Here is a 26,554-nt window from a genome sequence, read left to right as displayed (position 1 = left end):
GATGGTACCAGGGAGCGTTTATTTATTGGCGTACCGACAGGTTGTGTGGCCAGGGTAAAACCTCTGCGGATCATAACCGGATCCAGTGGCAGCAGCAACAGATACTAATTTCATGGCAAGCTGAGCTAAGATTTATTTTTTTAAATACGTTTCCTCTTTAGCCAGTCACTGGCTCATCGCATCATTATCACCCCTCTATCGCTACTGCCATGGTTACTCTTTCCTGTAAACTGTACTCTTTGATTCCTCCACCCATATTGTAGACTCGGTAAACCACGTGGACTGTTTGATCTCAACCACACTGTGTTCAACTACCACGCCGCAGGTCACAAGACTTCTCCTCTTTCTGCTTCCTGCTCAACCTTGACATTCTCACCCATTGTCCCCTTTTCCAAGTTCTTACTGCCTTGCTCGATTTAGGAGGTGTGTTAACACCTCGTCACGGTGGCGAAGATGTTAACTCCCTCGCCTGGTATGCAGGAGGTCGTGGGTTCCATCCTGACCCTGACACCTGTTTTATATTTGGGGTTTTGATATTCTCCCCGTGGTGGCATGGATTTTTCTCTGGGTCCTTCTATTTTTCACTCGACATTTAGAAACATCGTTTAGAGTATTTGGCTACTATATATTTCCACATGATAAGCCACTTCGTTAAGCTATCATTTGTGGTCGCTTCTGAAAAAGAGCTATGTAGCTCAGTGGGTCTTACCTGGTAAAAATAAAACGTGTATATTTTTGTAGTCTTAGTTTTAAACTCTTATGTATGAATCCTTCAGCAGCGCTGTTTGCTTGCTTGGCATACGCGCCTTTGGGCCTGTGCTCATCACCTATGATAACAAAACCAAGCGCAACAACAACTAAATTCGATGACAGTGTAGCGATAATTATGAAAATAGAGAATATATTTATTTCTCAATCTAAAGCTGGGTCGAGGTCACCCCACGGTTCATATAGCACTCGTCACCGATGATAGCCGTGCACTGCAATCGAAACCAGGTTGCCGGGGTGAACATCGCCGCGCGGTGTGCTAACCGTGGCGCCACTAGTCCACCCCTAATAGTGCAACGGCTTGTTTTGTAAAAGGAAAATAATGCCCGCACAGGGTAGTGCCAGTTGAACATTATCAGCGCATTACCGCTAGGCACAAAGCCAGACATTGTCACTCGAGAGATTGTACACAATAATACAAAAAGGTCCACGAAATGCGAGTTTTGTAACTTAAAGTGAATGGGATTCCCCACCCTCGAACCCCCCCCCACTAAATTCACAGCACGCTCCCCTGTACAGCACACACCTGCCCACGCACAACAGAGACCTTATTCCCCTCAAGCTATCCCCCTGGTTCTGCCCACGTGTAATGATACAATTGCCACTCAATGGAAATGCCTACTCTATAACACAGCCACTGAACACCCGGCGAAAGGCACGAATGTACGCACAGCATGGCTCAAAAGTTACACTTGCACGTATAAGGGATCAGTTTCAGATTTAAAGGCTTTGTATTTTTGCATGACAATTTGGGATTTTATTCGTGTACTGGAAGTGTTTTTGTGACGTGCCAGTTTAAAATGTCTCCGCGTTAACCGTGGTGACATCACCTGATGTCACCACGTCATTTTGGCGAGAAAACCACAGAAGAGATGGCCTGAAAGTGACTTCAGTTCCTGCGATGGCACGTAAAGGGACGTCACTTTCTGTCAAGGCATGTTTTTGTATCATTTAAAATGTTGTACCTAGGCTCGATTTTTTGATTGTTTGGATTAAAACCGAAAGTCGCAAAACACATCCTCGACATGTTCCTATGATCCAATTCACCCCGAGTATGGCCAGTCTTCAGACTTTGGAAGCTAAGCAGTGTTGAGCCTAGAAAGTGCTTGGATGGGTGACCACTGATACCCCAAAAAAACAGGTGCAGTAGTTATTACGGGCAGCAGAGGTCAGTGCAGCCAAATCCACTGCCGTTCTAATCTCTCCCTCACTGATCAGTGTGAAGTAAGGTCAAACAACCCGGACGACCCGATGCTCCGATGTTTTCACATTGAATGTTTGGGATTAAACCTTTATCGTGTCCATGGAGAGATGAAGATAGGTACTTTCTCCCGAAGTAAAGGTGCCACACTGCAATGGCTTTCTCACACTATTGCTGGTGGCAGGGCCTCCACCTCTAGATGTGGCTCTAGACAGCACCTCCAGTGTATTTTGACCTACTTTCTACACTGGCCAGGCATCTGAAAATATGTGAAAGTACCCACACTCTATCCCAGCACACGCAACCTGCCGCTCAAACTAATTGTTGAGCCATATTCTTGATTCTTTCGGTAAAGTCACGTAGAAGGGAAAAAACTAAATAATAAAAATAAAACAATAAAATTATCACGACGTTTCGATTGCAACACAAACAATCATCATCAGGTGTGAAAACCACAGCAAGAAAATTTGAAAAAGGTGGCGGTGGTTTTCACACCTGATGATGATTGCTTGTGTTGCAATTAAAACGTGGTGAGAATTTTATTGTTTAATTTTTATTATTTTGTTTTTTCCCTTCTATGTGACTTTACCGAAAGAACCAAGAATGTGAATCCCTGCAGTCACGAAAGCTTTAAATAGAAATTTAATTGTTGAGCCGTAGCACCTCTGATGAGCACGGTTGGCTACGTACAGCGCAAAAGAAGTTCAACATACATGCATACAACTGTGGTGAGCCCATTAATACTGCTGTGTGGGCAGAAGCGGGGAGGATTTAAGAAAGTGTCCCATTGTTTAAATTGCCACGCATCCGAATAACAAGTCCAGTGGGCTAACCATTACACAACAGCAGCATCCCTTTCGCCAACGGGGCCCAGGGACAAAATATAGGGAACATTCAAACGCCCTATCGGGAATAGTCTCGCAGTCGCGCAGAGCGCCGTGAATAGGAGCAGAAGAACATCGATGCTGGCCGTGGTTCTAGTGATAGAATAACACCAAAGTAACCCAGATTATCGCGTGGGACAAATGGGACCACCTGCTTTTCCGGGTGCCTTGCAAATACACCCGCGCAGGGAAATGAACGGAGACTCGCAGGGTCCGATTCGATGCATCGGCAGTGGGCGCAGCCTAAATTTTTTGCGCGTTACTTTTTTGGAGGCGGCAGAGATGGCCAGGGAGAAACGATGCTAATTATAAAAACGGAAATGACGGTAATAAAATGTCCATTAAGTACAATTAAAAAACATCTGTATGTTAAACAGCGCAGTTTTTTCATTTATAGGAACAGTTTTTTTCGTCTGGTTTTACACTTTGTCAAAGATTTCATAAGTAAAAAAAAACCCACTAAGTGAAAATGTGCACCGGCAGCGAAAGTCGCTGTCGTGCTCGTGTGAGTGTCTTTTTCTTTCTCTAAGCCCAGATTTACTTACTGTAGCTGAACAGGCAGTGCATTTATCAAAGGCCAGGCTGGCAGGGAGCACGTGGTCAAATCTGGACAGAAAACCACGAATCTGGAAACGAGATACAGAGAGCAACGGTGATCCAAACATTGTGCTGTGTCCTTTGTATCGCACTGTGTTAATGTCAGCGACGCGTCACTACAAGCTCATACATTCGTTGACTTTGTTTGACCAGAGGAGATACCTGTTGAGACCTCCCAAGTCCCTGGTGCAAGAGAACCATGGGAGGGAGGTTAAGTGACATCACAAGCAACGGTGAATACATTTCAATATTTCACTCTGTTCCCATATACTTGTTTCATCGATATATTAAGTTAATAACATAATTCAGTGGCATGACAATCCACAGCAAGACGAAGCCTTGTGCTGGCCACGAGGGTTATTTTGGCCTTACCTCACCACGCTGCTCGGTGCGTTTTGGTGATGGGGGGGTAACCGCCCAGGAGTTGCTGGTTTAGATACCACTGGTGTTAGCTGTGGCCAGGAATCGAACTCAGGTTTATGGCTTGAAAGCGTTGGGTGCTATCCACTGCACCACCAATATCCCTGAATTTATATTGCCAAATATAATTGTTGAGAAAACAAAAGACGAAAAAGTTTTGACCAAACCATCGTGAAGCTTTTAGTTGTTTTTTTCTTTCAGATATCAACATGTTCATGTTACCACACTTGGGACTACAGTGCAGTGAAAAAGAAAAACTGCACGTACAATTCTGACGCATTCTCTTTGCCACACTCTTAGCTGCCTCTTGTGTATTTATATACAATCGCCATGGGTGTGCACGCATTTGCGTGCACATGTTTTTTTGTTGTTGTAAAGCAGCCAAAGTATTGACAAAAGACAGACGCCCCTTGTACAGTGCTTCGTCTCTGTCTTGGTTGTGGTCGACATCGCCACCTGGTGTAGAAACAACACCGCCCCGATTCGGTTCGCATGAAATCCTTGCCATTCCGTGACACACCACCACGGGGAAGAGGAGTAGTGAAAGGAATGCTGGGACGGAAGTCCACAAGAAAAAGAGGGGCACGGTTCAAGATGAGCAACAGGAAGAAAGAAGGAATGCCAGACGCAAGGGGGAGGTGGGGGAAAAGGAATGACTGGGCCAATGTGTCGGGGATGAGACGGTGATGGGAGGGAGAGGCAGAAGGTACAAGCAGATTTGTTTTCACAGGGGGCGGGGACAGGGGAGAAATCCAGAGTAGTGGTGGCTACGCATAAGTCATATGATTTACCGGAGGCTTGTGCTTACTATAGATCTAACCCAAAACAACCTGCGTTATGGATAACATTGGTCAACTATATATGTATAGATGGTCCTTGGACCAGAGTAGATATTGGTACCACGTAAAAGGTCGCAAAACTTTAGCAATTACACTTTATATACGTGGCTAATAAGAGTCGATTATTTAATAACCCACTGATTTCAAATGGTAATCCCAAACTTCATTGTTATTGGTCCCAACGACATTGGAACCGCTGAAGTGCTACTTCAGGTGGTACCGACACGTGAAACATCTGGTCAAGGCTCATGAACTCGTACCGCGTTCCAAGCAACACACAGTTACGTGTGCAAAAAGCACTCAGCCGTGTGCATTGTGCAAAAGCCACCGAGAGGTACTGGAGAACTGCATTGTGGTCCTCATGTCTTCGGCCACCATCAAATACATTTTAGCAAATGTGACAGACTGACAGGCAGCAGCGAGACAGAGAGATAACTGTACTGCGTTGTTCAGAGTTACGTCCGATGTTTCGCTTTACGTGATCGGAGCTTCTTTATGAACTGAAGCCGAGAGCTTCTTCAGGAACTAACGCTCCCAGCGCATGAAGCGAAACGTCAGACATCGTGCTGAACAACACGCGGTAAATTCGAAGACCTGTACAGCTTCCGAGAGCTGATCGGGCTCCCTTTGGTTCATTTTATAACTTTACATGGCAGTGTTATCAATGAATGCACAGTAAACATAGGTCATTGATGTGTGTGTGCACAAAGATAACAAAAAGATCCCCCGTATAGCCTTAACAGACTGTAGGGGCAAGTCCTGTTAGCGAGCACCTATGAAGGCCACAACGGTACACGAGGGGGTGGGTGGCCAGCACCACGCCCGACCGCCTTTGTCTCCCCAGTGGCGATGTTTACACACCGTACCAGGTACTCATTTAAGGCTGAGTGGACCTAGGGGAGGCCCAGAACCGGTTCAGATAATTGTCACTGGTATTGGCCGTGAACGGGAATCGAACCCGGGTCGTTGGGTTCATAGCGCAGCGCGCTAACCGCGACACCACCGCTCCCCACCAATTTCTATTGCACGTACGTATACACACGTATGTACGTGCGCAACTCCGATTAGCACAGTTGGCTACATACGGTGCGGAAGAAGTTCGACATATGTACGTATGCGTGCGCACGTCACACAGCAAGCCAAGCAGACACGAGCAGCACCTGGTGTGGGATCAAACCCAGCGGCGTCGGGGGCTCGTTCATGCGGTCATCTCCCACACTGGCCGAGGCGTAGCCCCTGTAATGGCACGGAGATCAATTAGCGACTCACGTCCCTTCCCAGGTGGACTGACGTGAAAGGCTCAGATGCACGAGGGCTGGGCGATGGCGCGGAGACGGAGGGGAGGGGAAGGGTCGTCACAAGAACTCGCACGCTGCGGCGACACCGAAAGACATGTCGTACGATTTACACCATTGTAACCTCATTTGCCAGTAAAAAATATTATAATTGGTTTTTACCCTTCTATCTGGCAACAAAACTGACACTTTTTTTTTATAAGGAGTCATGTTTGCATAGACCACAATACCTGCAGCCATAATGCAAACAACAAAAAACATAACTTTGATAATATATGCATTATCAGAGTTATGTTGTGTTATGTTTTTTGCATTATCAGAGTTATGTTTTTTGTTTGCATTATGGCTGCAGGTATTGTGGTCTATGCAAACATGACTCCTTGTAAAAAAAAAGGTGTCAGTTTTGTTGCCAGATAGAAGGGTAACAAAACCAATTATCATGTCGTACGATGTAACATAATTGGACCGCCCAATTTGTTAAGTGTCATTATGACGTGATGACCGTTGATCGATTCAAACGTTTTATTTCCCCACAAAATATGCATCAAATATTAGCAAATGCATTTCTGGGAGAATTACCGGAAGTATCTCAAAGCAGTCTGAGCGGAATGTCGTTGTATGTTGTTGAATTCGGGAACAAAAAGTCTCAGGGTGATCGATTAGGAGGAGCTGCATCGGTCAGAATGTGACCAATGCACCGGCCACGTGTAAATAATACGGAGTAACAACAATATCTGCGTGAAGGCGGTAACATTTTTTGGTTGGCGGAGAGTTAACGACAAGAATTGTCAAAATAAATACGTGGCCTGACACAAAACTAATTTGGATCGTACGTAGTATTGGCTACAAAAACCCCATAGTTTGCGTTAATAATAATGAAATAACACAATAATAATCAAAAATATAAAACTTATGCTCGTTAAGTTAATGCATTTTAAAAGATTTGTGGAGTAATTGTGCTACTGGACATCTGTTTTCTCCAGTCTAGATAAAGATCGTGATTCTGATTCTGCATGGTGGTTATATGACGCCATACATTTTTGGCAGAGTGTATCATTATAAGTGTTACAGATTGTAAAGTTACAATGATTTGACGACTTACGGGAGGTTTATGTTGCGTGAACTGCAGCAGAATGACTTGGAAGCAAGTATTTATTTGCACATAACGTGCAACAAAGCACAAACAAATCATTGCAAGATACGTGAACATACAAAGTAACCGAAAACCGCTATCACTATAATCGTCGGGCCCAAAGGTCTAAGATTGCCAAGCGGACAGCAAGGACCAGGACTACTGTAAGAGTATGCGATGTGAGTTAATACGTTTGTTGTATTGAGCGAGGTTGTGTTTAGTTTGTTGTCCTTCCCCTGCACCTTCGAACAGCACAGTTTGGATACGTACGGCGCGGAAGAAGTTCAACATGCAAACACATACATTATGGGAACATGGGAAAAGAGATAATGATGGGAGGGACATTACGATGACGGTCATGTCGTGAAATGCACCGCTGTATCGCGTATTCTCCCGTGAAGAACGCTGTCGGGCCGAGCCGGGCTGACCAGCCGCAGCGCAAGGGCGTACCTCTCTGGGTGCTGCAGTACGGACACCATGAGCTCCACAGCGAGAGCTCCGGCCATCATGGCCAGGCCCGGGCGGCTCACCGTGCACTGCTGGTCCAGGGTACGGTCTCTCGTCGACTGCTCGCGGATAATAATAATAACAACAGGAATGACAACAATAACGATGACAACAATTAATAACGTCGTACACTTGATATTGGCGTCATTATTAAAGAGCAGAGCTATCACGGAATGAAAACGGTGCTTTGTTTATGTAACAAACCTTACCAATTGCCTGTGTCAGGTGCCGGGTTATCAGCACAATTATATTCACGCGTTCTAACCGAATATTTTTTTTAAATATCAGAATCAGAATATTGATTTACACCGGAGCAATCCGATGAGCTGTAAAGCTCTTTTAATTTCGATACTCATCCCCGTCGCGTTCTCGCTTCACGAGAGAGCCTCTCACGTCTCCAGGTGCCACCACGTCGTTACAGAAGTAGCAGCCGAGCCGGTGGCCGGGGATGTCCGAGAAGAGCGAGGAGGTGGTGGTGGCGGCGGCGGCAGCGGCAGCGCCGAGACTCCCGAGTGCGTCTCCCGGGTCCTCCCTGGCTGCCTTCAGGCCGTGCCTCATCACCACGAACGTGTCGAAGCCAAGGGCAGCGTTGATCACCAGCTACGGCACACGAAAGCCGACGACACCGCCACCGTTATCGTCATTGGAAAGGGTCGATCGACTAATGGGTGAAGGCCTCTCCAAGTCGCCCATCACGGTCCTGTGACGATTATGTAGAATGCAGACGAGAGCTGTGGATTCATGGAGGGTGAGGGGGGTGATGAGGGTGATTGTCCACCCTCCCCCTCAACTTGAGTCTCTGAAAATGTGTTATTTTATTGAATATATATTTTAAAATAATATTCAAGTAGGATACATTTAAAACAAGTTTCTAGTTCCGCCCTTGCGCATGGGACGTTGTGAACAAGGACATTTACAACACAGTAAAGGTTCATTCGGTTTGCTTTGATGGAATGGGTTCATATAAAAAAACAATCACATGAATTTATTTTCTTGTTTGTGTTCTTATATCGTCAAAAAAAGAGGGGGGGGGAAATATTTTGAGGTTTTTACTATTTGAGTTTTGACTAATTATGACTTCATATATATTTTTGAAGGCGAGAATAAAATATTGGTTACGAATGACATTTTTAACAAGGTACAAAACAACATTGCAAAGTTGATTCTATTTATTTCACAGAAATGTTGAAATTTCAACAGAATGTGACGATCATTATTTCCTCTCAGCAATTGTAAAAACAAATCGCTGTTATTTTTAATTAACCAGTTATTTATTGTCCACGTTGACGAAAGCGGTAACTTTATAACTTCATAGTGTGCATTTTTGCTTTTTAGTTTCCCTCAAAACTGCCATCAAAGAAGAAAACTTTGTGCGGGGAGATTGGAAGAAGCATAATTGGATATCGTCATTTGTAATAGAGACATCGTGGCTTGTTTTAAAAACAAACGTCAAGACGGAGGAAGGCATAGACACAACAAGTTGTCTTGACAGGGCGAGCAGGTGCAGAGGCACAGTTGACTTATTTCAACGGCTCGACACAGCGGAAAGACACGTGGAATCGCCAAGGATGAAGAGACGGGTAGCTGTACACGAGGCATGAGGCGTGTAATTGACAATGCGCCAATTGTTGGATTAAACTAGATACTTACATCCACAATACATACCTCGAAGCGTGCATATGAGAAGAGTTAATCCCAAGTTATGAGAGTATGTTGATTATTTCATTGCTTATGCATACAAGCTAACGAAATGAACAAAAATGTACTAATGAGTTGAAAACCTGTGAAGCGGAACCATGTTACTTCAATCAAATTTTTTTTTATATAAATAGTCGTTCAGCAGGTCACGTCTGGCGAGGTAAAGTGCGGGTACTCCTATCTCTTCAGAGACATCTGAGCAGCATGGAAGAGTAGGCCAAATACCCTCTCCGGAGTGATTCTCCACAGCTCCCTCCAGCGGAGGCTCGCTCTCCGGCATGCAGCGGTGTGGTGAGGCAATTGCAGGGCTGCACCTTTCCATTTACCTTCAATCTAATGAAGCAAACAAAACTGTACGAATGAGATAGGATAACACGTAAAATGAGACTATACAACCGGATAAAAAAAAATTGTTTAACATATTCGTGGACCCCAAATGTTGGAAATTCAACAAATTACTTTATGGAGGAGATGTGAATTTAACCAAGCATAGCGGACACGTCTAATCTAAGAGCTGGTGGACATGGGACTCCCTGCCCGCGATGGTGGGTGTGTGGCGCCACTGTGGCGAGATGTTAACTACCTCGCCTGGTATACAGGAGGTCGTGGGTGCGATCTCGACCCTGATGCCTGTATATTTGGAGTTTGCGTGCTCTTTCCGTGGTCGGGTGGATTTTTCTCCAAGTCCTCCGGTTATTTCCTCCACATTTAGAATCAACATGCCTTTAGAGCATTTGGTTGCGAAAATTTTCCACATAAACCACTTCATTGAGCTATCGTTTGTGACAGCCAGGTCGCTTCTGAAAAAGAGCTACACGGCTCAATGGGCTTTACCTGGTAAAATACAAAAATAGTTTCAAAATAGTTTAGCATGCGTGGGGGTGGGCACGCACCTTGTGCTTGCTCGCGGCCAGCACAGTCGGCAGCCAGCGACTCTCCCGCGTGTCCATGAGCAGGAAGACGATGTCGTGCTCGCTCACGAGCCTCTCCAGCACCGCCGTGTCCCTGCGCGCCTGCTCCTCAGCCTCCGGCGACGAGCCCACCGCGTGGCCAGGCATGGGGATGCTCAGTGAGAGACCCTCCGACACCTGGGCAAACGCAGGGCAAGTTGCAGGGAAACCCATCCTCCTTATCTATGGTGGTTTTGCTTGTGTAATGTGAGGATATATCTGGCTCACTGACGTATCACAACTCGTCATGATGATTGGCTCTGCCGGTCCTGGTCTATAGCCAATGGGGGGAAGCCTAGGGGCGTGGCCCTGACGTAATGGAAAGGTGACAGCTGTAAGTAGAGGATTGGTTCTGCTGGCTTTGGCCACAGCCAATGGGGAGATGAGTCAGGGGCGTGGTCCCGGGAGCTTACGAGGGAGCCTGGAATATTCCATGGAGGCTAACCAGGATTGGTGGAAACGTACCACGTGACCCGGGTATTAAATAGGGGTGGAGACGAATGACACGGGGTCAGAACGAGAACGAACAGAGGAGGGGGGCCACTCGGGAGCGGGGCTCCGGATTGCCACGTGGCGGTGCGTCTCTCTCTATCTATCCCTCTCACGCTGCCTGTCAGCATATATTATCAGAGTATGTTTTTTTTGCATTCTGACCAAAAGTATTGTGGTTAATGCAGACATGATTCGTTGTAAGAGGTTTCAGTTTGGTGTTTTAACATCTCAACACCTGTTTTGTTGCCAAAAAAAAGGGGAAAACCTATTCTCAAAGACCATGTTGTTTTACTTCTGCAGGATCCAATCTGTGTTTATAATGTCACACACGACGAACAAGGAGCCTGTCGATGCAACGCAAGACGAACATGTAACATGCGATGAAAGTTCTTAAATCCTTCCCTGGCCCTGCTTGGCCCCCGGGACAGATACTGATGCCAGGTGAACCAAAGTTTCACGGTCCAGTTCTGGCTCGACTTGGCAAATAGCTGGTGGAAAACCATCTAGACAATGAAGACCTCGTGTCAGTGGGGCTCGGATGTGCCAGAGGGTATATGTCTCAACTGGCTCTCAACTGGGTAAAATAAATCACATATACGCATGTGTCTACGTGTGTTTGCAGGAGGTGGGGGACTGGTATTGTCGTGGTTAGGGCACTGCACTGTGAACACGGCGATCCGAGTTCGATTGTCACTCATGACCAATGACGGTAGAAAATGTTTGAGCAACTTCTGGGCTTCCCCTACGTCAACTCAGCCTGGAGTGGTGTGCAAACGACAGCACTGGGGGGACAAAGGCTGCCGGGTGCTGTGCCGGCCTTCATAGGAGCTGGCTAACAGCGCTTGGTCCAACAGCCCGTTAAGTCTTTACGGGGGGGGGAATCTCTGTATTTTTTGGAGGAGGATGGAGGTGGTAGTGAGAGAGAGGTGGCGGCGGGGGTCATCACGCACGACGCCTGGGAAGATTCGGCGCAGTCGCTCAGCCGCAGCCTGCGCCTTGGGCCTCCCGCCGCCGAGGCAGTCCTCAAACTCGTAGAGCGTCTGCCGCACGGGGTTGGAGTACGACACCCGGGCGTTGTCCACGAAGGTGATGTGACGCACGCCCCAGCCCTGCACGGCAACGGCCAGGCACATGCGTGCGGTGGTCAGAGGGGGGGGAGAGTGGTGACCAACCGGCGCCATGGATGTGGGGAACAGACCCAGGTCATGGGGTAACAACAAGGGCATGTAACGGAATGGATGCGATTCAATTGGTGAAATTGATTCATTCAATCACGCTGCATACATTGAATCGCGTGTGTAAGAACCGATTATTTAGGATTCGTGTAGATTATATGTTGATGTTGCTAATGTAATACATCGAAGAATAAATGGAACATTTTAAAGAGACTGCAATGCATTACAAACGAGACAGACAATGCAAACTAGACAGTTAATGTAACTGGAACTGTATAAGCAACACAGACCGTACCAACGGGATGGGCAGTACAAATAATGACAACACAAACGAGGGAATAGATGTACAAGGCAGGTTGCCTGTCCGAGACTAAAAGTACGAATGAGACGAATAACACAAACGACACAATACAAACAAAATATAAAAATTATTAATCCTTGAATCCAATCATGACCTCAAATAATTGGCAATCCATGGAATCGCTGTGGGTGTGGGAGAATCCTTAAATTCCTCGCAACAAACCCCCACCCCTCCCGCCCCATTGGTTCGAATAATAAAAACAACCTCCGCATTGTACACCAACAGCGTGAACCACATGTGCGTCGTTCAATCGAGTTATTTGGTGCGGATGTAATAATACTTGGAAGAGAAAAATTAAATTCATATTTTTAAACGAAAAAATCAGAAATTAATACAAAGGCTTTCGTGACCAATATTATGATTCGTAATTAATTATTTTGGGTAATATCGTGTATGCTTTTCCACATTTCGGTTTTGCTGATAAACTAAATCAAGTGGCACATTTGCCCATGACGTGACAACTTGATTTGATTGGCCCAATCGGGTGGCGGAGGGTTATAGTTAAACACGGACATGAGCATGGTTCGCTAATGGAATACACCGAAGAATAAATGGAAAATAAAAAAACGACTGCAATGCAGTGAACATCAACATACGCACACGTGATCCAACCCAAAAGAAGACAATTATGAATCACACAATATTCAGTAACAAGACTCGGTGAGCGGCGCGCACGATGCACGCGAGCATCGTGCTGCACGAGGGAGCGGGTGGCAGCGTGGGTCTGGGGGCTACGGTACCAGCAGGGTCCTGGCCACGTTGCAGCCCAGGGTTCCCGCTCCCAGCAGCAGGCAGCGGGCAGTGGACACGGCCTCCAGGTCCAACGAGGGCACCAGCCGCCACCGCATCAGCTTGAGGTTCAGGTCAACCGACGACTCTGCCAGCCTGGAACGCGCGTGTTATAACGTTACCCGACGCCAAACCCCCGGTACAGCGGTGGCTTTGCGTGGCGAGGAATTGTGGCTCTGGAATGCGACGGCGTCATGAAATGAACAGCCCAGAGATATCAGTGGTGACACGCGATAGATTTGTGGGGCCGCAATGCTTTAGTAGAATTTGTGTTGTAAAGGCCCTCCACCACTTGACGAGGCCAAACAAATGTAGCTGTCACGCAGCGTACAAGCGATTAACTACATACACGTTATTATTGTGTCAGTTCAGAAGTTAAGTTGAATAGAATGATTTGCATGAATAAGGTGGAGTCTTGACGAAATAAGGCAGAAGAGGTTCTGTACCTCTTTGGGTCCATGGAGTCGCTCAAGTTCACCATCCTCGGGGCAAGAACTCCCTTCTGGTTTTTCTCCCAGCCAACACACTTTGGACCACCTGATCCCAAATCATTAAAAATACAAGATGTCATACTCGATTTCCATTGTCACTCACCAGCCCATACAACAGCCTTCTGTCCACAAAAAACCTTATATTTGTGTGTATTTTACAAGCATAAACTTAATAATTGTTTTTTTACCCTTCTATCTGGCAACAAAACTGACACCTTTTTTTTACAAGGAGTCATGTTTGCATAGACCACAATACCTGCAGCCATAATGCAAAAAAAAACAAGGGTAAAAAAACAATTATCATATTTTTTTTTACTGGCAAATGAGGTTCCAATGAAGCATAAACTTTAAAAGGATCTGATGTCTACTTGAGTGTTGCAGCGAAGGCATCAAAGTTGGCATTTCTGTAAGTGTGTACACGATTTTACGGGTTAAAGGTTTAAATAGCATCAGGAGTCCTTCACTGTTACTGAGAAAAAATGAACATTTCGACGTTTTGGCCGACTGGCCTTCTTCGGTAAATACCTAATTATTTACATTTTAACAAGTGAAGATCAGTGAACTGTATAGCTCTTTTTTCAGAAGTGACCTGGCCACAAATAATAGCTCAAAGAAGTGGCTTATTGCGTGGAAATTTATAACAGCCAAATACTCTACGAACATCTTCCTAAATGTGGAGGGAAAATCCGGAGGACCTGGAAAAAAATCCACGCGACCACGGGGAGAAAACGCACACTCCAAATATACAGGCATCAGGGTCGGGACTTTGAACCCATTACCTCCTACATATCAGGCGAGGGACATAACATCTCGCCAACGCGGCATGCACATACTCTCACAATCATGCTCTCTCACAATGTAAATTCCTGGTAGTTGTACACATTTAGGACATAGAGTACTGAACTTTCAATGAAGGGGAGCATGACTCAGAAATTAGGCAATCTGGATATCGGTGCCCTCTGTTCTCACTGTACTCATCTCCACTATGCACTATTCGATCCAGGAACCAAGATTCTCTGGCCAAGTCCCTGGTCGACATTTCTCTCAATGGGAATTCTCTCATTCCCCCACTGCTGTCCCCATAGCATGGAATCCTCTTCCCCCAGTCACCTGTGCTGTTTACTCCCTGACTCTATATTTAAGCCCAGGCTGAAGACCTTCCTTTTTCCCTCTGTCCATGGCATGACCATCACTCTCTATAAAATAAATATGCCCGATGTTTCTGTAGAGTGCACCGAGATGTGGCGGCATTTTGAATATATATAAAGAAAACTCCAACTTTAATTGTATAAAAGCATTGTACATACCTGGAATATCTGCAATTGAAGTCATCTTAATGGTGAGGACGATGCTGTGAGTGATGTCTCGGACACCTTGGGTTATTCGGTCCCTAAAGCACAGCACTTCCAGAGACTCCAAAGAGGGCCCCCTGCTCAGAGGCAAAGGTCAAGGTCAATCAGTCATCATGACCAATGCAATTCATGACACTTTGTTTTAAAATTTTCTCCTGCAAGTTGCTGCAGCTGCTACAAATCTATACCAACCCTCCGAGGTATGTTCCATCAATCCTTGTTATTTGGGTGAGGCAACATTATGAGCAGAAGTCAAATTAAAGTAATGGCTACAGAAGCGTAGTCTTAAGGTTATTGGATATCTAGTGTAGTACAACTTTCATAGGCAGATGAGCCTCCAGCAGTGACAAAGTGACAAGGAAATCCACAGAAAGGTACCTGGACCCAGGGTAATGACAGCACTACCAAAAACTGGTGAGCATCTCATTGGTCAATGGTATCAGCTAGGCATGTGATGATGGACAGACTCATTGATTGCAGTGTATTCTAAGGCTGAAGTCACATTCGTTGAATTGTGCATGAAAATAAATTATTTACAAGTTATACAAATTACATGCAACTTTGGGAACTTATTTTGTGTGCAAATGATATGCTCAAAGTGTATTTGGGCTATGGGGGGAAAAATTGTATGGAGGAAAAAAAAACTACAAACATAAAAAATATGATGGTAAAGATGAGACAAAAATTGATCTGGAATAAATGTGCTGGCAGGGGTCGAGGGGTGGGGTGTGGTGGTAAAACGTTGAATGGAGAGTATCAACAAACACTAGGAGGTTGTTGTTTCTGCGTGTACCACCAATTGCTGTGCAATGGCACGGCAAAGGCCAACAGTTATTATTAAGGAAGTATGGCATTCCCGACAGCTGACAACTCCAGTTCCTGAAGCTCCCAGCACATGGAGTGAAACGTCGGACATCATGCCGAACAACGCTCGGTGCAACTCGAAAACATATCGGAGAGCTATGCTGCACAACCGCAAAACTCTACGCAGTCATATTCCCAACGTATGTTTACACTATAATAATAACAATGCATTGCTGTTCACGTTTGCCTCATACCAGTTGTGTGCCAGAAGAATGAGGAGATTCCTGAGTGGCCATCCAGGGTGCTGCTGAAGCGTGCACGGATCGTACACAGCCACCATTGCCTGCAAACAGTTTTCAAAATACACAATCTTAACATTACTTACATACAGCAATATTGATAAAATACTGGAAGTGAAATTCCATAATGGAAAATAGTGTACATTTTTTACTATTTGAGAAGTTGATAACATCAATTTCTCTCAGCTTAACACGTAGCCTTTCGCGACCAATATCATCCATAACAGAGGTTTTTTTTGGGTTAGATCACGTATATATGTGTCGTTAAAACCCGCCACCACCCGACACAGCCAACTAGTAAGGGTTGTCACGTGAACACAACATGCCAATTCGTCACTAGTACAGCACACCAAGCCACAACATTAACAATCTGAGTACGACGTTTCGCCAGTAATTACAACTAGCTTCATCAGGTGACAGCCAAAAAAAAACCTCTTGTTAATTTCTCTCGTTTACAGATATCTGGATATCCAGAATAACTTTTTTAGGGATTTTCAGATCCAAATTTTTAAGAAATAATCATATATCCAACAAAACAATCATATTTCTCACACCTCCCATGAGCACAGTGGGCTACGTACGGTGCGAAAGAAATTCAACGTACACACATACAAAACAACTGCAGCAGTTAGCATTACATTGTGCACGAACGGTTGAATGTTGATGACAACAAAAATAAATGTGACTCCTGAGAAGTGGCCATATGGCTTAAATAAACCTTGCCCTAGCTATGGGACCCGTTTGCCAGTATCCAGATATAGAAAGCTGAAGCCTTTTTTTCGTATCATTCAATATGTTGATATTGGCAAAATGGTCCCATACTATAACTGCTTAACCTGAGCTATTAATGCTTTGGTGTTTGCACTGTCCTTGTACTACTTGGCTTTTGGTGGCCTTTGGTCAACAGCAGGAGTGAGACAAAGCCATAAAAGAGGCTCTCTGTGCCACAGGCTAATCAGTTTCAAGGGCGGTGCGCACATTACAAAAGCATATTTGTTCGTGTTTTTCTAACCACAAGTACGTGTGGTTATTGCAGACATGATGCCTTGCAATTGGCGTCTAGTGTTTGAATGTCTTAACACCTGTATTGACGCCGGTTAGGCTAAAGCCCTTTTTTACACGCTTTTATTTAACTCACTCTGTCTGTTGTCGTATCCTCAAAAAATTTTGTAACTCAATTTTAACCCACTTCCCAATGTTCTATCGACTGCAAACTTGGTATACTTATGTCATGCCGATGACAAGGCTATATTCTATCATAAAAATCTAAAACATATATTTAAAAAATTATTTTACACGCTTTTGATAAACTCACTCTGTCTGTTGTATCCTCAAATCTTGTAACTCAATTTTAACTCACTTCCCAATGTGGTGTCGACTGCAAACTTGGTATACTTATGTCATACTGATGACAATACTATATTCTATCATTCAAAATAAAATATTAAATATTTTTAAGCAATTTTTTGTATATCTTATGTTTCGGCTTGGGTCTAATTGTCCACGCTCAACTGACGTTGGCTGTAATTGGCCAGGGCCCCTGACGTTGTGGCAAGCTTCGGGCCTACTTCCTGGAGTCGTGGACTTCTTCCATTACTAGTACGGTACATTTCATTAAAGCGTGTTTTAAAAAAAGTTTAAAAAAATATTACTTATTATCATTCAAACCTTGTTCTGCTGCAGCCAGAAGGTGTCCCAGTCGCGTAATGGGGCAACGCAGACGTCATCCCCAGAGAAGCCCACGAGGAAGCATGGCAGAGCAGTCACACTTTCTTTGGCGCAAAGTCCATCATAGGAGGTCAGCAGAGCCTGGACCTTTAATCCCAAACCACAACACTCACGTGAGACTTCATCGCAAATTCACTAATGGCTTTCCGTTTAACTTTTTTGTGCAAATATACGTGCTATTTGTCCCGTTCAAAAGCATTTCGATAAATTACAGACAGCACTTTATTCATCGACTGCTGGACGTGTGTAAACTCTCGCCGTGTAGGTCACGGGGAATTTATTTAACCATGCTTTACCATGCTGGTTGGTGCGAGATGTTGAAGACTAGGAGCATTGATGTAGGGGTAATAGATCTACAGTACAACAATGTGCTGTTCTGCACCACTTTCTACTGGTCACTCCATGTAACCATGCAAGTCCGTTGACATTCTGTACTGTGCATGATGATCACTCATCCAAGCACTATCCAGGCCTTAGCCCTGCTTAGCTTCTGAGCTATAATGGGATTGGGTGCAATTTGCATGATTTGGTTATTGGTAGACACATTGGATAGAAAAATAAAAAAAACAGTACATCCTTCCAAAAAACATGCTGACTCACAAACAGAATACAAATGTGTGCGTCCTATAATTTATATATATATTAATGTACGTAGGGTTCAACAAATGATTTGTAAAAAAAAAATCATATTCACATATTGCATTCCGTCCACATAACGGCAGTTCTAACAATTGCTAATATAATGAGCCAAGAATGTATGTTTGTTTGTCCCTCGTGTGACGTCACTCCACATGCCACACCCCCCCGTCATTAATATTCATGAGAGGGTAGATTTTTATACCGACGTGAAAGGTCGAGCGGAAATATTTTTTTTTCGCACATTCGCTTTAAGTTTGACATTTCTTTATTGAAAGTGAATCTAATAAATAATGCTACGCAGCAACAAAGTGGATTTGGTGTCTTTATTTATTTCTTCAGCACTTGAGACAAAAGGTAAGTCTCATTTATGCTTCTACATTATGGTAAAATAGACATTTCTCAGCGATTTTCCAGATATTGCATCGATTTATAATTTATTTCAACCCCAGCAACCGAAAGCAGAAGAGCAGTGAATTTGAACAAATTGAAGGTCATGTTATATACAGTGCTACAGTGACATGAAGCGAGGTGTTTTATGACTTCATTTTGTGCAAGAATCACTGGAATTAATACAGTGCTACAGTGAACTGCAGTGGAGTGTTTTATGACTTATTTTGTGGCAGATTTACTGCCATCAAATTTACACAAGATACAATTATACTCTGCTCAATTTTTTCTACAATATTACAGCTTACGTCCTAGGACGGGCAAATAAGCTAATGTGTAAATAAGAGGACATAATGGCAGTCGTGGCTGTTAGAAATAGAGAATTATGTTCTGGAAACACGACACTCAACTTATACAACCAAATCATCCTGAATGGCCCAATTTCATCATATATCAGAAGGTAAGCAGAGCTGAGCCCAATTAGTAGTTGGATGAGTGATACATCAGGGCTATCCATGTGTTTTGTACGCATGGGGGCTACATAGTAGCCAGGAGAGAGCAGTGTCGAGTGTTTAGCACTAATCCCTCAGATGCGTGGGTTTATCTCTGGGCACTCTGATGTCCACCCCACAATGTCGGACACTGATTAATTGTTAATTACCCAATATCCTAATCGAGGTTCCTCCTAAAAAATATTTTTTTAGAGTCAACGCTACTGTCATAGGGAATTAAATAGTATTATAAATGATTAGAATTTGATTCGAATAACCAAAGCTATTTTTCCTACTTCCTGAATAAAAAAATCTGGTCAAATTGGAGTCATGTTTGTGTTGCCAATTGGCTGAACTTTGAAAACAACTGTATAATATCAATTGTGCTGTCAGTTATTTAAAGTAAATCATTGCTTGCAGAGAGCACTGCCTGTCAGCTTGTGGCAATAACCAACATTTTTTCGACTCTCTGTGTCTCTCTCTCTCTATGCCTCTCTCTTAGATCTGTCATGCTCACATGTCCTTTGGATTGCACTCTCATACTCACATGCGCTTTGGATTGCACCCGTTGGGTTGCACTCCCTCGTAGAGGCCGCTCTCTTAGCGTACAGTTCCATGCTAATTTCTCGCATTAACATCATGCTAATCCCTCACATTAACATAGCCACTTCCGTGCCCTCGTCGAGGAGGCCGCTCTCCTATCGTACATTTACATGCTAATTTCTCACATTAACATCACTAGCCCCGGCCACTTCTTTATGACCCTTGGGCTACACCCATTAAAAACCTTTAAAAACAGTCTGCCTCAGCAGCAGACCATGCTTTCCCACCTAATGACGGACACTTCTGTTGCGCCCGAAACGTAGTGATGTATTTTATTTTATACCTACGTGACTTTACCGAAAGAACCAAAGAGTAAAGAACCAAAATGTTCGTGAAAAACAGTCACATCGCTAATGCTAAGAGGCACCTGGGCAGTAGAGCATCTCTCGCCAAGGGGGAGCGAAGGCTTCAGAAGAGCGATACCATCAGGGAAGCACAAAGCCGGGAACGCGAACCAGTAGTAGAAATGGTACTTCTTCAGGTCCTGGAAAACAGACGCGGGGAGATAATTTGAACTTGTTACAAGAATATCGGTGGAGACAGGGAAAAAAATGAACGACACACAACATAGAATATGCAGCAGGGCAGAGAACAGGATTGTATTTCACATGTTCACACCAGTTTGGTATCCCCCTCAAACGTAAACATAGGATGTGTACGATTTTCACAGCTCGCTGCACTGCAATGGAAACAAAAAACTATCCCCGGTTTTTACAACTCGCCCACGTCGCCGACGTAGTGATTATAGTTTATTTTCCAAAACATCTGCCCGCTTCAGTAAACGGGAGGTCGGAAGGCCGTAAGAGCAGCTGTGAATTTTTCTTCTCACTTAAACACAAAACACAAAGATACCCACACATGCACACACAAAACAAAGGAAAAATAAATTCATACTGCCCTATATAGAATTGTTGCTTAGTATTGTCATGGGGACGGGACGAGACTGAACATGTAATGAATGTTGCTGCGTTCGTAGTGCAGTTCTCTAACCAGTTATAATTTATACCTCGTTTGTTAGTTGTGTGATATTCCCTACGGACCCTTTACTCGCTTTCTGCAATGTTGATGTGTTTTTAGTCTTTGTATTGTTGATTCTGTGTTCACGTGCCACGGATCTCCGTTGTAAAATAGCCGGGCAACTGGCTAAACAGGCACATCCGTGTAACAAATAAAATAAACTTAAACACAGTGCATCACAAGCTGCTTTTACGCACGACCGGGTGGTGTGGCCAGCACCATGACCTTTGCCTCTCTGGCGCTGATGTTTACATACTGCAACAGGTATTCATTTAAGCCGACATCAAACTATTTGAGGTGCTGGACAGGTTAAGATCTGACGAGCCATGACTGAGAATCATATCAACCTCAGTATTCCAGGAACCACCACCACTCACACAAAAACACAATAATACACCTTTAAGCATTATAGACTGTTGGGTTAGGTACTATTGGCCAACACCTATTAAACCAGCATGACAGATGGAGGGAGTGGTGTGACTACACCCATGTCGGGCCTCCTTTGTCTCCTCAGTGCTGATCTTCAAACGGTGCACCAGGTACCAGAGGTCGCAAACGGGTTTTGATTCCTTACCGTACCCGGCCGCACCAGGGTCGCAAACGGGTACCCGTATCCGTATCCGATACCCGGCCGGGTACGGGTAGCCGGGTATCGGGTAGGGTACGGGTATCGGGTACCTGATTGCGACCTCTGGGATGAAGCCATGTTGCAGGCGCGGGTGGGTTGATTCTAGGAACTTTCATTGTGAGAAGAGACAAGACGTTGGGAAATGAGTGACAAACGGTGACTCACCAGTGACTCACGGCCTACCCGTACCCGTACCCGGCCGCACCAGGGTCGCAAACGGGTAGCCGGGTATCGGGTAGGGTACGGGTATCGCGTACCCGATTGCGACCTCTGCCAGGTACTCATTTGAGGCTGGTTTAGATCACCACTTGCCACTGACGTTGTGCATCATAGCTGGGAACTGAACCTCGGATACTTGGATGGTTGAGCAGGGCACGAATCAGTGTGTAACCACTCCACAAGGACAAAGATCGCCTCTGTAGCCTTTAACAGACTGCTGGGGTAGATGCTGCTAGCGAGCACCTATGATGGTCGGCAAAGCACGTGAGGGGGTGAGTGGGCAACACCATGTCCCACCATCTCCGTCTCCCCAGTGCTCATGTTTACACACCGCACCAGGTACTCATTTCAGACCGAGTCATCGTACGGGAGGCCCAGGACCAATTCTAATATTCGCCACTCTTATTGGTTGTGAGCAGGAATGGAACACAGGTCGACCGGTTTTGTAGCGCAGTCCGTTAACCACTACGCCACCGCTCCCCATCCACAGCCACTCCACACAACGTTTATAAGGACGCACGGACAGAGAAATCTCTATGGCCACACTCACGGCGAACGTGAGCAGAACAAACTGGTTGAGGAGGGTGGGGTCCTGCAGTGCTGCTCCAGACGTCACGGCCTCCCAGATCTGCAACAAAAACAAAAGGAAAGGTCCACTCTCAAGGACCCTTTCACCACTCTGTTTGCTCACCACCCCCAGGTGGGCTTTTAGAGCAACTTTTTTATTTTACAAGCAAGAACCAATGACTTGGGAAAAAAATAGTGGGCAGACCTGGTGAACAAACATCGCTGAAACGTGGCATCTATTTTTTTTTGTCTCCACACTTGTGAAAGTTAACGGTTGTTTTAATAATAACAATCATGCAGAATTGCGGCATCATTTATTTATTGCTTGACGGAGCCTGAGCAAGTGTATTGCAGTAAACGAAGGTGTACAAATCCGTGTACCATAAAGGAGGATGAATAGTGAATGGTGTTAACAACTCATGCGTAAACCTTCTGCGCGGCTTGATCCAAAAGCGCTTTCTTGTCGCACTTCTTAAAGGTCTCCAGCGTGTTGGTGTTGTGGAGAAAGCCTGCAATGGGGCAATTGCGGGCAGGCGTGGGGGCTTGCCTGCCCGCGTGCCAGAAACATTGCCGTACAACCCCCGTATTAAAAACACACCATTCAGGGCGAATCAACACCATCAATCAATCCAAGATGTATAATGCGTCACGTTCAGCAAACAACTGAGATGGAATTGCAGATGACACAGAGGAACAAAAATGAACGAAATTAAACTAAACAGGAGAAAATAAATGTTTTAGTTTGGTCTTAAAGGCAATGACTGTTATGGATGAGTGGACCGTGACGTTGGGAAAACAAACTAAGCTAATAAAAACCAACCTGGCACAGTGCGCAAAAACTAATCCGGCAAAGTATTTCAAAATACGCACCTTGTTTGAAAATATCCCGATCGCCGAAACCAAAAGAATCAGTGTCACACATGCGTACGTGTTTTCCTTAAGAGGATATGTTTGAAACAAAACAAAATGCCGTACGGGTCAAAAGAGTTGAACTCCAGCATCATGCGAGCAGGAAGGCCGGGAGGGTCTCCTGGAAAAACAACCAGCGAACAAGAAAATGTTTAGAGAATTCCAGCACGTTGGTTCAAGCCATCAAAACAACGGCTCTTCAGAACGTGATGATCGTGTCGGCGCGGTTGCATTGCCGATTCGGTTTGATCACTTACAGTCTCTTTTCCTATAACACGGTAATAGCGATCCTGAAGAACGCCGCGTTACGGAAGAATCGCGTTATAATAAATAACATATGACATGGGGTAAAGCAAAGTCCCCGATAACACGTGAGATGCGTACGCGGGCTGAACTAAGGCTGAGGCACGTGGGTAGCATTTAGAAGCATCCAGCTGTAATCCCACTGCCTTGTGTGATGCTACGCCGGGGCAGCCCGCACAACCGCTTACTCAGACTCGCGCGACGTAGCTTCGTCCACTCAACCGCGTTATATCCAATTCGCATCCGCGTTATATTATAATTTTGACAAAAATGCGTTCCCGAATACATTCATCCAATTCGCGTTCTCAAAACCACGCGTTACGGGAGCCCAGACCGTACGAACCATTGTAGAAGAAGCCCTTGAGTTCCTTGGCCGCTTCATCTAGCTTGTACTCGTTCACCTTCTTTTGGCTCAGCGTGTGCCAAAAGCCCGAGTCGAGGGCGCTGCTGAACGGACAGAACTGCAGTGGTGCTGGCGCTCCTCCTCCGCTCGCCATTGCTCAAGAGAGGTGCGTTCCGACGAGGTCCCGTGAACAGCTTGCGCACAGGGAAACAACAAACGCAGACATCGGATTTAATTTTGTTGAAACCAGGTTGGGAACTCAAAAGGGGTGTCTGTCTCAATTGCTGGAGTGCACCTTGGGAAAATGCAGCGGGCAGCTTTGGCAGGACACGTCACCGTAATGGATGACGGTCGAAAATAATAAGAAGTGGCAGCAAAGAGATTCTAGATTTGAAGCTTTCGTGACTGCAAGGATTCATACTCTTAGGTTTTTTCGGTAAAGTCACGTAGGTAAAAAAATAGAATAATAAAATAAAATAATAATAAATGAAAAAAATGTGCGTTATTTTCATTTATTATTATATATTTTTTTCCTACGTGACTTTCCCGAAAAAATCTAAGAGTATATAGCAAAGAGATTGTTTTTTTTGCCAGGTAAGGCCCACACTGTCCTATGTAGCTCTTTCTTTCAGAAGCGACCTGGCTCTCGCACATGACAACTCAACGAAGTGGTTTATCGCGTGGGCATTTAGAGCAGCAGCCGCGTACTCTAAAGGCATGTCCATTCTAAATGGAACTCGTCCGAGAGGACGTCCGGTCAGGAAGATAGGCACAATGAAGTTGGTTCGTGTGCGAGTGCTGGGTGGATTGTTCAGGATCGTGAGAGATGGCGGCGATTTGGGGAGGTTTTCATCCAGCAGTGGATTGACCATCATTGACGACGATGATGATAAACCCAACTAAACAACAGCCTTAAACTATTCAACAGAATTGCAGCAAAAGTACCACAACAACCATCTGCTCAACACAACCATCAGCTCAACAACAACCACCAGCTCAACAACAACACAACCATCAGCTCAACAACAAAACCATTAGCCCAACAACACAACCACCAGCTCAACACAACCATCAGCTCAACACAACCATCAGCTCAACACAACTATCAGCTCAACACAACTGTCAACTCAACAACAACACAACCACCAGCTCAACACAACCATCAGCTCAACACAACCACCAGTTCAACACAACACAACCATCAACAACACAACCATCAGCTCAACACAACCACCAGTTCAACACAACACAACCATCAACAACAACACAACCATCAGCTCAACACAACTGTAAACTCAACAACACCACCACCAGCTAAACACAACAACACAACCATCAACTCAACACAACTATCAGCTCAACAACACAACCATCAGCTCAACAACAACACAATCATCAGCTCAACAACACAACCATCAACACAACCGTCAACTCAACACCGCCACCAGCTCAACACAATCATCAGCAACACAACCATCAGCTCAATACAACAACACAACCATCAGCTCAACACAACTGTCAACAACACAACCATCAGCTCAACACAACACAACCATCAACAACACCACCAGCTCAACACAACCACCAGCTCAACACAACAACCATCAACAACACCACCACCAGCTCAACACAACTGTCAACAACACGCGGATTCGAGTAAATGCCCTCCCCGCCCACCACGTGACCACCACGTGACCCGGCAGGTCCCAACCTCCTCCTGTGTGTGCCCAAGGGCCCACCGAGAATTCTACTTCAATAAAATCATCATCCTCGTCGTCGTCGTCAGCCATGGCCAATCCACTGCTGTATGAAAGCCACCGCTGCCGCCTCTCACACGATCCCTCCCACGATGTAATAATTCACCAAATCCACCCAAGCGTCGCTCCGTCTCCTCGACGTTTTGCTGCGACTTCCATTCGCGGATGAGTCGTGTTGTGGCTGCCCTTCGCACACGCACAGATCAGCAGCAGCAGTAACAACAGCAGCAGTAGCAGCAGGGGCAGTGAGGCTCTTCCACTGCCCTCTGTGGCCGCCGCTGTCGGGCTGGGACCTACACGATTTGATGGCCGATCAGAGGATGTTGCTGCTGCTGCTGCCACCTTGCGCCTTTCGCACGCCGCGTGTCCCCACCACCACGGGGTTGATGTCTCTGATCACGGAAGCGAATGGTGGCACCACAACCAACGTCACTTGACATCTGATGGGGTGTAACAAAAAAAACACCACGCACACGCAGGAAAAACCCTCCGTTCTCACAACCAACTTGCGAGAATTCGCAAATAAAAAAAAGATCGAGTGGCAATTGCGGCTGTTTCCGCAACGATAGCGCCCCTGGTGGAGGCAATGAGCCGCTGGGGACCTTTTTTTTGGGGTGGTGGGGTGGTGTGTGGATTGTGCGGTGGCTTTTTGGTTGCTCTGTTGAGTTGACAAAAGCGATTGTTTGTGCGGGTTTGGCGTTGTCATTTATCCGTCTCGTTGTGATCATCATCGTCGTCGTCGTCATCATAAAATATCATTTCAAATCGTCTTCATCATGAGCCAAACATAACAACAAACGACGTCAGGAGGCCTTCACCCAGCAGTGGATTGACTGCTGGGTGAATAACTTCACATCAATGTATGAATTATCGTCATGTAATGAATATCATGCCATCAGCAACGACAAC

At 45.3% G+C, this 26,554-nt stretch overlaps 1 protein-coding gene across 3 annotated transcripts in view; it reads right to left on the bottom strand.

Moving 5' to 3' along the window:
• Positions 1 to 26,183, bottom strand: part of ATG7 (autophagy related 7) — a 43,275-nt gene extending 17,092 nt beyond the window's left edge. For all 3 annotated transcript variants that reach the window (XM_078872439.1, XM_078872436.1, XM_078872438.1), the window contains exons 1-17: positions 25,943 to 26,183; positions 23,889 to 24,082; positions 23,309 to 23,363; positions 22,763 to 22,880; positions 22,317 to 22,394; positions 20,270 to 20,386; positions 17,723 to 17,869; positions 16,010 to 16,098; positions 14,907 to 15,028; positions 13,555 to 13,645; positions 13,060 to 13,204; positions 11,734 to 11,892; positions 10,235 to 10,429; positions 8,037 to 8,243; positions 7,587 to 7,702; positions 5,870 to 5,945; positions 3,399 to 3,479 (exon numbers count right to left, since the gene is read on the bottom strand). In XM_078872439.1, the coding sequence (XP_078728565.1) occupies positions 3,399 to 3,479; positions 5,870 to 5,945; positions 7,587 to 7,702; positions 8,037 to 8,243; positions 10,235 to 10,429; positions 11,734 to 11,892; positions 13,060 to 13,204; positions 13,555 to 13,645; positions 14,907 to 15,028; positions 16,010 to 16,098; positions 17,723 to 17,869; positions 20,270 to 20,386; positions 22,317 to 22,394; positions 22,763 to 22,880; positions 23,309 to 23,363; positions 23,889 to 24,042 (1,950 nt within the window). In that variant the 5' untranslated portion in view covers positions 24,043 to 24,082; positions 25,943 to 26,183. The remainder of the gene's footprint in view (positions 1 to 3,398; positions 3,480 to 5,869; positions 5,946 to 7,586; positions 7,703 to 8,036; positions 8,244 to 10,234; positions 10,430 to 11,733; positions 11,893 to 13,059; positions 13,205 to 13,554; positions 13,646 to 14,906; positions 15,029 to 16,009; positions 16,099 to 17,722; positions 17,870 to 20,269; positions 20,387 to 22,316; positions 22,395 to 22,762; positions 22,881 to 23,308; positions 23,364 to 23,888; positions 24,083 to 25,942) is intronic.
• Between the last annotated feature and the right edge of the window lie 371 nt (positions 26,184 to 26,554).

Source organism: Lampetra fluviatilis, chromosome 34 (genome assembly GCF_964198595.1).
Source record: "Lampetra fluviatilis chromosome 34, kcLamFluv1.1, whole genome shotgun sequence".
Classification (NCBI taxonomy): domain Eukaryota; kingdom Metazoa; phylum Chordata; class Hyperoartia; order Petromyzontiformes; family Petromyzontidae; genus Lampetra; species Lampetra fluviatilis.
This window is presented reverse-complemented; position numbering and strand designations above follow the sequence as displayed.